This window comes from Sinocyclocheilus anshuiensis, unplaced genomic scaffold (genome assembly GCF_001515605.1).
Source record: "Sinocyclocheilus anshuiensis isolate Anshui unplaced genomic scaffold, SAMN03320099.WGS_v1.1 scaffold1635, whole genome shotgun sequence".
Lineage (NCBI taxonomy): Eukaryota > Metazoa > Chordata > Actinopteri > Cypriniformes > Cyprinidae > Sinocyclocheilus > Sinocyclocheilus anshuiensis.
The window spans coordinates 62,556-75,409 of record NW_015549682.1 but is presented as its reverse complement, the minus strand read 5'-3'; the positions used below and the strand labels follow the sequence as shown (position 1 = coordinate 75,409).

Sequence of the window (12,854 nt, the reverse complement as noted above, 5' to 3'; positions counted from 1 at the left end):
CTGCAATATAACAAAGAGTGAAAAATTGAAGGGGGTCTGAATACTTTCCGTACCCACTGTATATATATATATATGTGTATATATATATATACACAAAATTTTAAGTTATGCACAACACGTTATCTAGATTAAAGCAAATTAAAATGTGAGTTGTGATATTGTTTTGGAAGCTGTTCTTGAGATGACTTTCTCAAACTTTAAATGTACTGTGACTCTGGATCTTCTGCCATCCAGATCTTCTGACTCTGGATCTTTACATTACAATTAAGAAACACCATCTCACACAACCTTGTCCTCACAGCTGAGGGAATCCAACGACCTTCTGCGGGCTGAGTCTGACACGGTGGTGCGTTTGAGGAAGAGCCACACAGAGATGGGGAAGTCCATGAGCCAGCTGGAGAGCGTGAATCGCGAGCTGCAGGAGAAGAGCCGCGCCGCAGAGAGTCTCAAACAACAGCTGGAAAAAGAGCTGCTCCAGCTGCAGACCACGCTAGACACAGAGAGACGGTCCTGCAGCCAGGGCTCAGAGGAGATCAGAGAGCTGCAAGGTAAGAGCGGGCTTTCTCTGATTTGAGGAGAAGCTTTTATATGGCCACACTGCCATAAGGAGTTGCAGAGATGTCCTGGAGGTTTCTGCCATCTCCACTGATGATCTCTGGAGCTCAACCAGAGAGAACATCAGGTTCTTGCTCACCTGTTTTACCAAGGCCCTTCTCCCTTGATTGTTCAGTTTGGCTGGACGGCCAGCTCTAGGAAGAGTTGCATTTGGCCCCATGCTCTCAGAACTCATTGCAGTAGATTATTATTATTATTTTTTTTTTGTAGCCTTCCTCAGATCTGAAACCTCAGATTGACACAGTCCTGTTTCTGAGCTATGCAAGCTCTTTTTTTACTCTATGCGTTTTTAGCTTAGACCTTATAGATAATTTACCACAATGTGTAGAAACATCTCAAAGATGATCCAGAGTACTGGGATACACCTGAGTTAATTTCAAATAACAAAGCAAAGGATATGAATACTTTTCAATGTGATGTTTCAGGCCCTGTCCACACGATCGCGGGTATTTTCAAAACCGCAGCTTTTTCTATGCGGTTAGGCCGTTCGTCCACACGCAAACGCAGCACCAGGTCACTGAAACCGAACATTTTTGAAAACTCCTGCCAGGGTGAAGATTTTCAAAAACTCGCAGTGTTATCGTGAAGACAGCGAAACCGGAGATTTTGGCTTGTGACCAGGGTTGCCAGGTTTTCGCAACAAAAACCGCCCAATTGCTACTCAAAACTAGCCCAATGGCGTTTCAAGGGGGGTTCCCCAGTAAAAATCAAATTCCAGGGGGTAAAATACACGTTTTTCGGCAGGGATACTCCAGTAAAATTCGCATTCCAGGGGATAAATATCACGTTATTGGGGTTGCTTCAACCCGCAAACATGAAAAACAACCCGCAGCAACAGTGTTAAAGTAGCCCAATTCTGCAGGAAAGCCGCGGTCTTGGCAACACTGCTTGTGACGTCGGCGCATGCGCTGTTATCTCCGCCTACTGGAAACTTTTTCAGGCTTCTGATTGGTCAACATGGCTTTACGGTTGAGATTATATCGCCACCTGTTGGCTTGGTATGCTCTTGACAGTGCTTCATAGCATGCGTTTGTGTTTTCATGTGGACGGAGATTTTTTTTAAAACGGAAGAAGGAAAAACCCCATTTATAAAAATACCCGTGTATGTGTGGACATGGCCTCAGTTTTATCTTAAAACTACAAATCTGCAAATCAGTTTTTTTGCTTTGTTGTTTTGGGCAATGGAGGGAATGAAGTGCCATTCACACAGAACTAGTCTTTGCATCTAAAAATGCGAGACACAGCGCTCAGGAATGGTTTTAGAAAAAGCACAATGCAGAACCTCTGCGATTTTGCCGTGCCAACTTGCTACTGTAAACAAAATCTTGCAATGCTTGCCCCGCCTCCGGAGGCTTCTGATTGGTCCACTGTTTTGGAACTCACATTGAGTGGCGGCATTGCGTGTAAAAGTTGAAATTCTTTTAACTTGACACAGCGTCTTAAAAACAATGCACTCGTCTGAGATTCTGCAAAAGAGATAAGCGCAACGGTCATACACATTCGTCTAGTGCGTTTACATAGAAAAACCATGGAAAAGTAGCGCATTGGAATGGAAAAACGTTTTCTGTGTGAACTGCCTAAGGCTGCAATGTAAAACAAAATTTTTTTTTTTTCATTTTTTACAATTTTCATATATTGCTTAAGTGTAGGAAATACTACATTTTACATTTCCAAACATTCCCTTTGCAGATATTGTGATCATCCAATGTGATGTAAGTCTGATGTTTGTCTCTTTGAAGCTCGTATCACGGGTCTACAAGAGGACAACAAGAACTTGAAGCACAGTCTGTCTAAAGTGGAGCTGGAGAGAAAACAAGTGCAGGACAGATGCAACGTTTTAGAGAAGGTATTATTTTTATTATTATTTTTATTAAAAATGTGCATATATTTTTTGTGTATTTTACATAATAATTGCAGTCTATTGTGGACCATTAAGAATTTTTGCTTTGTCTGTTTTGCATCAGTTTACATTACCATAAATTACCAATTTTTAAGGGTAGATAAGGTAAAAGGTCCTTGAAACCTTGTAAAGGTACCACTACTTTTTTTTTTTTTTTTTCAGATTTTTTTCTTACAGTGTATGAACGTTAATGTAATAAAAAAAAAGACACATCAGTTGGTGCCTTCTAGCATTTCAGTAACATTACAGCAATGCACATTGAATGGAAATCTAGGCACTGCCTTGAGGATTTAGCATGTCTCACTGTTTGCGACTGTCTCACTGTTAAAATGTCTCACTGTTTCAAAGGTTTATACATAATGCATAAATATAGTGTGAATAGAATTAATCAAGATTTTGTGCTAGTGTTTAAATTAGTGTAGTAAATTGATATAGAATCACTGCCAAAGTTCCAATCCATCTCCTGTCTTGATGATGATGTCTTTGGCTGCCATTGTGTTCACTGTGTTTCTAAAATGATTGTTGGCTGTGTAAAGTAATTGTGTTTTGTGTAACCAGTGTTTCTATGTGCTCTGTGCTTTTAGGAGAAGAACAGTCTGGAAATCGACCTGAACTACAAGCTGAAGACTCTACAGCAGCGGCTGGACCAGGAATCCACAGAGCATCGCATCACGAAGGCTCAACTCACAGACAAATACGAGTCAATCGAGGAGACCAAGTCAGCTGCTATGCACGGTATGTGTGCGTGCGAGACGTGCCACGACCGCCTTCCTGCGAGTCCAGACACCGCACAGCGTCTCGTTTCGCTGCGTGCCCAGACACCACCTCCAGGATTTCACACTTATGCATATGGAGCAGCAGACTTGCTTTTAATAGCATCTTAATAGACATGATACTATCAAATAAGTTCAGAGAAAGTACTCTGTGTTGTAATTAGACTGTAGGAATTTTTTGGTGCTGATATTTAAAGCAATAGCTCACCCAAAAATGAAAACTGGCCATCCTCTCCTTCAGGCCATGAGTTTGTTTCTTCTTCATATGTGACCCTGGAGCACAAAACCATTCATAAGGGTCAATTTTTTGAAATTGAGATTTATACATCACCTGAAAGCTGAATAAATAAGCTTTCCATTGATGTAGGTTTATTAGGATAGGACAATATTTGGCCGAGATACAACTATTTGAAAATCTCGAATCTGAGGGTGCAAAAAATCAAAATATTGAGAAAATCGCCTTTAAAGTTGTCCAAATGAAGTTCTTAGCAATGCATATTACTAATCAAAAATTACATTTTGGAACTGTCATTTTCTTAATGTATTTTACAAAAATTGGTTACTGGTGCAGTATATATGCAATTCATTTTTTTTTTCTTAATGTTTGGAAACAATAAAAAAAGTATCTAAAAAAAAATACATTTTGATATATTTACGGTAGAAAATGTACAAAATATCTTCATGGAACATGATCTTTACTTAAAGGGTTAGTTCACCCAAAAATGAAAATTAGGCTGCGTTTTACTCACCCTCGAAGCATCCTAGGTGTATATGACTTTCTTCTTTCAGACGAATCCAGTCGGAGTTTTCTTAAAAATTGTCTTTGATCTTTCAAGCTCTATCATTGCAGTCAGAGGGTGTTGCATTGCTTCAGTCCTAAAGAAGTGTAATGATTTTTGGCATAAAAGAAAAATCGATAATTTTGACCCATTCAATGTATTGTTGGCCATTGCTACAGATATACCCATGCTACTTATGACTGGTTTTGTGCTCCAGGCCAGGGTCACATATTTGAAAAATTGTAGCATTCAATCCACACCACTCCAGTCCATCAATTCATGTCTTTTGAAGCCAAAAGCTGCGTGTTTGTAAGAAACAAATCCATCATTTTAACTTTAAACCTTCGCTTCCAGACAAAATAAGACTTCGTAATCCAATATAACACTTCCCCCAGCCAAAAAAAATCTTCCTGTCTCAATCAGGAGAGAAATATGCACAGTTCAAACACCGTTTACAAGTATAGTATTATAGCAGTGGTTTTTTGTTTGTTTTTGTTATTAGATAGGTATTTAAATAAGTCATGAAACTAATGCAGTAGAAGAGGGTAAAAGAGTACTTGAAAAGTGGCAGTGAAATTAAATATTAAGATACTGTGTTTCTGCGCTTGGCGAGAATACTCAGCCCTTAAAAGTCTTGCTTCTGCCACTTTATAGTCACTTACACTCAACTTCAGTTCCATCAAAATACATTTCAAGTCACTTCCCAGATCCAGATGATTGATTCTTCAAAGCACACAGAATTAAAGTGGGTAACACTTTATTTTAAGGTGTCCTTGTTACATGTTATATGTACTTACTATTATAATAACAAAAAATTATGCATAATTACATGTAAGTAACCCTAAGCCAAACCCTAATCCTAACCATATAGTAAGTACATGTAGTTAATATTACTCAGTACTTAAAGGCACAATATGTAATTTTCACCACTAGAGTGCGTGTATTCAAAATAAACAAAGAGACAAAGGCGTAGTTTGATGACGCCGTGACTGAGTGTGGAATCATGGGAGTTGTGGTCTTCATCCCCACAGCCGATGCAATCCGACGGGACTCGGGCAGAAATCATGTTCATGGATGAGCTAATGATTTATTAACGTAGTAGAATGAAGCAGGGTGAGGCTGAAAGCCGTCGAAGCGAAACGAGGCCGCTGAACGAGCGCGACACACGGCTCGAAAGCAGCGGAGCTTTTATTATGCCACAGCCAACCGCTTCCACTCCTTCCAGTCGTGCGTATGTGGGGTAAAGCAGCGCTGTTTTATCATACTAGATACATTTGAACGTTCTGTTATAATGCTACTCTGTGCGGTCGTCACCGGTCTAATAAAACGCATAAAATATTAAAGCGTATTTGGTGTTTCCATGTTTTCTACAAAACAAAACCGGAAATCGAGGAGTTATGACGTCATTGGCAGGCGACACAATGACACTATAGACACGCTCCGTGTCTCTAGTTAAAATTGCTTATTTCTCTGGATTTATACATTCTTTGAAACATTTGGGATAATGTAAGTACACAAGTCAGCAAAATATATAACACTGTTCTAGTGGTTTTTGGATATTTTAATAAAAATATCTTACATATTGTGCCTTGTACATAAATGTATAATAAATGTAAAATAAAGTGTAACCTTAAAGTGCATAATGTGGTTAAAGAAGGTCATTTGCTACACCCCAAACACACAAGGCTGCCACCTAATAACAGGAAGTCAGGCTACAAAGAAGGGCGTGTCCAAATGAGTCACACCTCTATATTGAAAGAAAAAGTACATTCACATTCAATTCTATTTAATATCAAAATAATTAAAGAACAATAGCAAAAATACAATTTATAGTTTTCATGTGACGTCACACCCTTTTAGGAATGTCGACCTGGAGGGCAAAACATGGCTTTCTTCAATTGAACGCTACAACTAATGTAGTGAGTCAGTGTTACCAAATTCAGTACACACCTTATTGATGTTGCATTCTATATATAGGCGAACAGATTTGTCCAGAATATGAACTCAACATGCTAAATTGCACGTTTTCCCATAGAAAACGTATAGAGAAAACATTGTATATTGAATTTGATCTTTTATTAACACTCTCTTAATACATGTTGTGTTTTTCACGTTGAGCATTTTAGAATGACTCTAAATGTATTTAGTGATTGAACTTCTGCAGGTGCAGTTTGTTCACATATCTTTGATTTTCTTCTTTGGCTTGAAAACAAAACTTGAAAGCTGGCTTGAAAGAAACGGAAACTTGACAGGGTCTGTACTGCACTTCTAAGGATGTTTTGACCTCCAAGTCCCACATGACTGAAAACTACGAGTAATTGACAAAATTGTGACAATTATAAAATGATTAAATATAATTTGTGCCAGAAATCAAAGAGCAACAGAAATGGCTCCAACACACTTCATTTAGGCAAACCGAAGTTCTTGATTCAGATGATTTAGAAATGCAGGTATATCGATCACCTGTTCATTCTAAATCTCTAAAAACAACTCAAATCTTTCCTCTGTCCAGCGGTGGAGCAGAATGTGGCGGAGGAGACCACGCTGCGCATGCGAGCGGAGAGCAGGGTGGTGGAGGTGGAGAAGCAATGCTCCATGCTGGAGTTTGACCTCAAGCAGTCTGTGCAGAAGATGGAGCAGCTGATGAAGCAGAAGGAGAGGCTGGAGGAAGAGGTGAGCGTGAACCCGCAGTTTGACCCCACACATACTAATTAAGGCCAAAAAGCTTTGCTTGATAATATTACTTAATAAATCTTTTGTTGATTTTGATTGCTTCCATTGTCCTCATTTGATAAAAGCTTCTGCTAAATGACTAAATGTAAATGTATTAGAAACTGCTGACAGTGTTTTAGCAGAACAAATTCCGTATCTTTCCTCTTTCCTCTGCTCTACCAGGTGAAGGAGCTACGGGTGCAGTTGGAGCAGGAGTCCGGGAAGCGTGTGCTGGCCCAGAATGAGCTGAAGAGCTGGACGATGGAGGCCGAGCGCCTGAAAGGATCAGAGAAGCAGCTCAAACAGGAGATCAACGCGGCCCTCGAGAACAAACGCTCCGTTGAGTTCCAGCTGGCACAGCTCACAAAGTACGTTGCTTTCTCTCTCCTGTGCTCAAAAGGGTCATGAATATACACCGTGAATAGGGTACAAATGTATCTCCCATTATTTTATTTATTTTATTTATTATTGTTTAAATAAAAGACTAACCAATACAAATTGTCTAGTTTCTAAACAGGTTGCAAATGATCACCCCTTAATTTTTTAAGGCTGTCAAATGATTTTCTAATTAATAATAAATGGTTAATGTGGTTAATTAATTAAATTAATTGCAAATCAATCGCACATCAATTTAGGGTAAGAAATTACTCCAAAAAAGATAAAGTCATTATTTTGATTTAGAATTGCATAAATAATTATAATAAATGGGTGTTTTTTTTTAATTAAATATTGAAATATGAAATTATTTTTTAAAAAGAAATAATACTTTAAATATGAAACTAAAATCACCAGTAGGTGGCGGCAAGTTACTGTCTTAATAAGTGAGTAATTCATTCATTCACTCACTCAACCTATTCGTTCATTCATTCAGAAATGACCCAAGTGACTCTCTTTATGAATGAGTCACTGAATCAAAAAGTTTAACACAATATTAACTTGTTTATTGAACTATTAAGTCAATAGGCAATATACACTGCAATTGTGTGCAGATATTGGGGAAAAAACAGCACTCTCGCTCACGTGCTATTGTTCAACTAAAATATAATAGATTGTAAGACAAAACCCTGCACAGGGGCAATTTTTGCCCTCATATCTTGAATTTTAGGGACATATAACTATTCTCGTAGGCTTCATTATACAGTCTGTCATCCTGCATCATCATCTTCAGCAACAGCATCAATGTAAGATGATGTACAGGTCTGTGTGTGACAGGGTGCATTAAATGCATTAGTAATTTTAACACATAATTTTTTTCCATAAGTAATCGCGTCAAATTTTCAAGCCTAATATTTTTTTGTACAAGCATTTCTGTTGGTTCTGTTGGACCCCAGTAGTAACACCGACCTTATAACAGCCTTCCTTTAGCTCTGAGCCAAATAGCGTCACAAAAGCTATTACATCCAGGGTTCCTACGGGGTTTGGAAAAGTATGGAAAAAAGAAAGCAGAGTATGGAAACATATTTGTGTTTCCAGACTTTTGCCCCTATTTAGTTATTTTTATAATAGAAAATTAAGAATTTAATGAAAATAAATGTATCGTACAAGAAGTGAGGTTTCATGGCAGCTGTTTAGTGATTCTTTAAAGATCGCCAAATATGACTGAATGAATTCAAGGTGCACTTTTTCATTATACAAAATGCAGGTTATAAGCAGGGGCGTAAATTTCGTCTAACAGTAGGGGGGGACAATAAACAAAATTTCACTAGAGCAATTTTTGAAGGGGACACAAATAATACAGCTAAAATGGTACTTTACGTATACACAGAGGAAAGCTTTACTACTATTAGTGTAACAGGGAGACCGTGTCAAATTAGACTTCAAGCTGTTGTGGTCGCGCCGCGACAGCAGTCGTGTCCGTTGTAGACATTACTATCCGTCACAGTGTTGCCAAGTCCGCGGTTTTCCCGCGGAATTGGGCTACTTTAACACTGTTGCCGCGGGTTGTTTTTCATGTCTGCGGGTTGAAGCGACTCCAATAACGTGTATTTTAGCCTCCGGAACGTGATTTTTACCGGGGGACACCCTCGAAACGCGGTTAGTTTGGGCTAGTTTTGAGTAGCAATTGGGCGGGTTTTGTTGTAAAAACTTGGCAACCCTTTCCGTCAAGCAGGTAACGTTATTATAGCTAACATAGCGGACTCATCGAAAAATACATTGGCATCATCTGTATTAAAGAGAAAATAATCACTTCATCCGATGTTTAAGTGAATAAAATAGCCTTGACAGCCTTGGAGTTCCACAACTATTGGCTTTGTTCTCTCTCACTGGACTCGTGTGTGTGTGTGTGTGTGTGTGTGTAGGTGATGTAAAATTGTGTTGTTTTACTACTTACACAATTATTTAAAGTATAAAACATTGTTATTTACAATGCACAGCGTGGTATATTTTTAAGGGGGACAACCCTCAGATAAGCATTTTGGGTTAATTGTGAGGGTTTTGTTGTGAAAACCTGGCAGCCCTTTCCGTCAAGCAGGGTTATTATTGCTAACATGCTTAAGTGAATAAAACTGACAGCCTTACTTACTGGAGTTCCACAACTATTGGCTTTGTTCTCTCTCACTGGACTCGTGTGTGTGTGTGTGTGTGTGTGTGTAGGTGATGTAAAATTGTGTTGTTTTACTACTTACACAATTATTTAAAGTATAAAACATTGTTATTTACAATGCACAGCGTGGTATATTTTTAAGGGGGACAACCCTCAGATAAGCATTTTGGGTTTCTTCACACTATATTCTTAGCACCATATTACATAACCTCAAGGACCTTTGCAAAAATAAAAAATGTACAGACTTTTATGTGTGCACAAGAAACCATTGAATTTAGTATAGGACAATGCACACTGAGCCACCTATTGTCCCATCAGCCCATTTCGCGGTGTGCTTTCTTGGCCTCCACAGACTATGCATTAAATAGACCTAAGGCCTTGAAATATGGCATACTTCCCTAATGAAAGCCAAGTCTTGAAAGACTTTTTTTACAGTACCAGTCTTTTTTATAGACTCTTGAACTTGGCAAATTTTATGCCATCAGCCCATTTCGTTGGGATGCCGTGGAGGATGTGTTAAATTGGACATTAGGCCTTGATATTAGAGGTACTACCGTAAGAAAAGCAAAATTTTGAGCAGGTAGATCTCTGTTAATTCATGTGCATCCATGCTATCGTCTTATTCATAGTAAGATGGCAGGGATGCACAAAGGAAATAGGTTATATAAAACTAGAATTTGTAATGCAGAAGCATGCAAAGCATTCCCATGCACGTGAATAGTTTCCCAAGGGCACAAAAAAGTGTCTTGTGTGCATGTAAAAGTCTGTATTTTTTATTTATTTATTATTTGTTATTTTAGGGACTCTGTATGTTGTCACTTCGAGAAAATCAATGAAACAAACCCTGAGAAAATAAACATTTACAGATGACTGTACTGTATACCAAATATAAAGCTGAAAATAATGCTCTATGAACCATTTATGTTAAATATGGGTCTGCAAAACTACTGAAAGGTTTGGAAATTTGAGTCTGGAAAAGTATGGCATTTTGAAATGGAAAATATGTAGGAACCCTGTACATCACTAAATATCTGAGATGCTTTTCTATTGTAGAAATAGCTATTATTGCAGCTTATAGGTTTAAACCAGGCCAAAACAGTTAGCTGCCAATATTTACATGTTTGGATTAAGGATTAGCCTCCGTCTGACCACAGCAGGTTAGTCCTTCACCTCTCCTCCTGTTGGACTCGGTCGCTCAATGAGGCATTTCAACACTATGCCTAGCTTTGTGTTCTCTACTTTAAAGTCAACATGAAATCACTACACTATTTATATTGTACAGGTTCCTGACTGTATTGTGAGCAGTGCATCAGTTCACATTAGTTGAAAATTAAAAATAAGTTTGTCTTTGTAATCTTTCATCAAAATATGATTACTCTATTCATCACTTAAATGAGTTTTGCTTGAAATAACTTGCTAAACTGTTATAATGGGCCTAGAACGTAGCCCTGCAGGTCATTGTAATGTTCATTTGTACATTGTACTTGAGTTGTGAAGTTTGACTGAAATTGTTTGTGAATCTGACTGTTGCTGATGGAAATGTATCTTCTCAGGCAGTACCGAGGAAATGAGGGTCAGATGAGGGAGCTTCAGGACCAGCTGGAGGCTGAGCAGTATTTCTCAGTGAGTATCATAGACTGCTGATAATACTTGCGTTTTTCCTTTCTTTATGTGGTAAAAACACATTGCGCACTTTGAACAATCGAGTCTGGGAACTTTTACTTTTGTATATGATGTGATGATTTAATGACTAGATTGATATATGAGATGCTGCATGAAGCTACATTTTTTTCTTTTTTTTTATCTTATTAAATTGTTTAGTCATGCCACTTGTTTAAGTTGTGACTTTATTGATGTGCAATAAAAAAATGCATTAATTAAATGTGTTTCTATAATAGTTAATAGCAAAACTCTATCCGCCTGAAGTGAGCATTTTTGTTTTCTTTTTAAATGCACATTTAGTAGATTCTTGATGTTTCCATCCAGCATTTTTAATGCAATGCCACAAAATTAGCATAGAAATCTGTTGATTGATGCCCAGCTGGTCCCTAATCTTTCTTGAGAACAACAAATTTGCAAGTAACCAGACTTGGTAAGCTTGTATTTAATGATGGAATCACTATCAACCTCATTTTCTTAATTAAAAGCAGCGAATTCCAAACGCACAGAGGTTCATTTACTGTAATTGAGTCATCCAGAGTCAATTATTCCTCTTGTACCACAGTTACCAGATGCACATGTCTTAATGTAATGTGTTTCTCTCAAAGCAATTTCAGGTGAACATATTGGTTTTCTTGGCAAAAAAACATGCAATCGCTGTCACCAACAGCGAATTTAGCTTTAATTTTCTTTTTGTTTTCATTTTGAAAAGCTGTACACCAGAATCGCTAATTGGAAAGCGACCCCCCCCCCATATAGTGATATGAACATTTCCTCATTGTGACGTCTTTAGTGCTGTCACGTCATATATTCTCAAGCCGTTTTTTCTTGTTTTCAGACACTCTATAAAACTCAGGTGAAGGAGCTGAAGGAGGAGATAGAGGAGAAGAATCGACAAACTCAAGAGACTCTCAAAAAAGTCCAGGACATGTACTCAGAGAAGTAAAAGTCCTTTTCATCAATAAGTAGAATTTGAAACAGGGCTGCTTTAAAACAATTAATAAGGAACCATAGAGTATCTTGTAACTTGAAAGTACTATTCAGCATTTATTTTGAATGTCGTCTTGTGAACTGCTGCTCCTGTTTTTATAGGGAGTCGCTGTCTGCTCAGTTGGACCTGACCATGACGAAGGCCGAGTCGGAGCAGTTGGCGCGCGCGCTGCAGGAAGAGCAGTATTTTGAACTCTCTCAGGAGCACAAGAAAGCCACCTCACGGTACAAACAGGAGATCTCAGAGAAGGACTCGACCATCACACAGGTCTGTGCCTCAGGACAGGCATGCTTCTCTGAATCATACAATGCAGGGCCCTATGAAATCCGATTACTTTTTTTTTTTTAAATAACAAACCAACAAAGTGCCGCACAATCCCTCCTCAGTCCACATCAGTTGCACCGACCAAAGGACAGCCCCGAGTAAGATGTACATTCTGCTGTACAGTAGTGATATTAGGGCTGTGATGATAAATCGATGCAGAATCGATTCGTGGATGGATTCTGAGATCTTCCGAATGCATCGCGATTCTCTCTGGAATCGATTCTGAGCTTAGATTATAACAGCAGATGGCGCTCTACTCTCGTTTTTATCCGCACACTCAAATGCTCACGAAGAAGAGCGCTGAAGAGCGCTTGTGCGTTCGGCTGAGTCTGTAATTTCACCTCGGCTCAGAATGCTTTTATGATGCGAGATTAATGTAAACATCCCATTGTGAACACCCTTGTAATTCGCTTCAACCTTTTCAAATTTTATGAATGATTATTTCAGGTTCAAGTGTGTGTAAGGATTTGGAAGCAAGCAGAGTACGGCTGTTTCTAAAGCATGCAGCGCCATCTGCTGTTCAAGACTAAGCTCAGAATCGACTCGAGAAAGAATC

General features: G+C 38.5%; 1 protein-coding gene across 3 annotated transcripts in view; it reads left to right on the top strand.

Annotated features, from left to right (window-relative positions):
- LOC107660398 (rho-associated protein kinase 1-like) overlaps positions 1-12,854 on the top strand; it is a 35,458-nt gene that overhangs the window by 8,227 nt on the left and 14,377 nt on the right. For 2 of the 3 annotated variants that reach the window (XM_016449684.1, XM_016449682.1), the window contains exons 12-19: positions 302-548; positions 2,355-2,461; positions 3,100-3,250; positions 6,580-6,740; positions 6,963-7,147; positions 10,878-10,947; positions 11,822-11,925; positions 12,076-12,241. In XM_016449684.1, coding sequence (XP_016305170.1) covers positions 302-548; positions 2,355-2,461; positions 3,100-3,250; positions 6,580-6,740; positions 6,963-7,147; positions 10,878-10,947; positions 11,822-11,925; positions 12,076-12,241 — 1,191 coding nt within the window. The remainder of the gene's footprint in view (positions 1-301; positions 549-2,354; positions 2,462-3,099; positions 3,251-6,579; positions 6,741-6,962; positions 7,148-10,877; positions 10,948-11,821; positions 11,926-12,075; positions 12,242-12,854) is intronic. The other variant, XM_016449683.1, reaches the window with a different exon arrangement.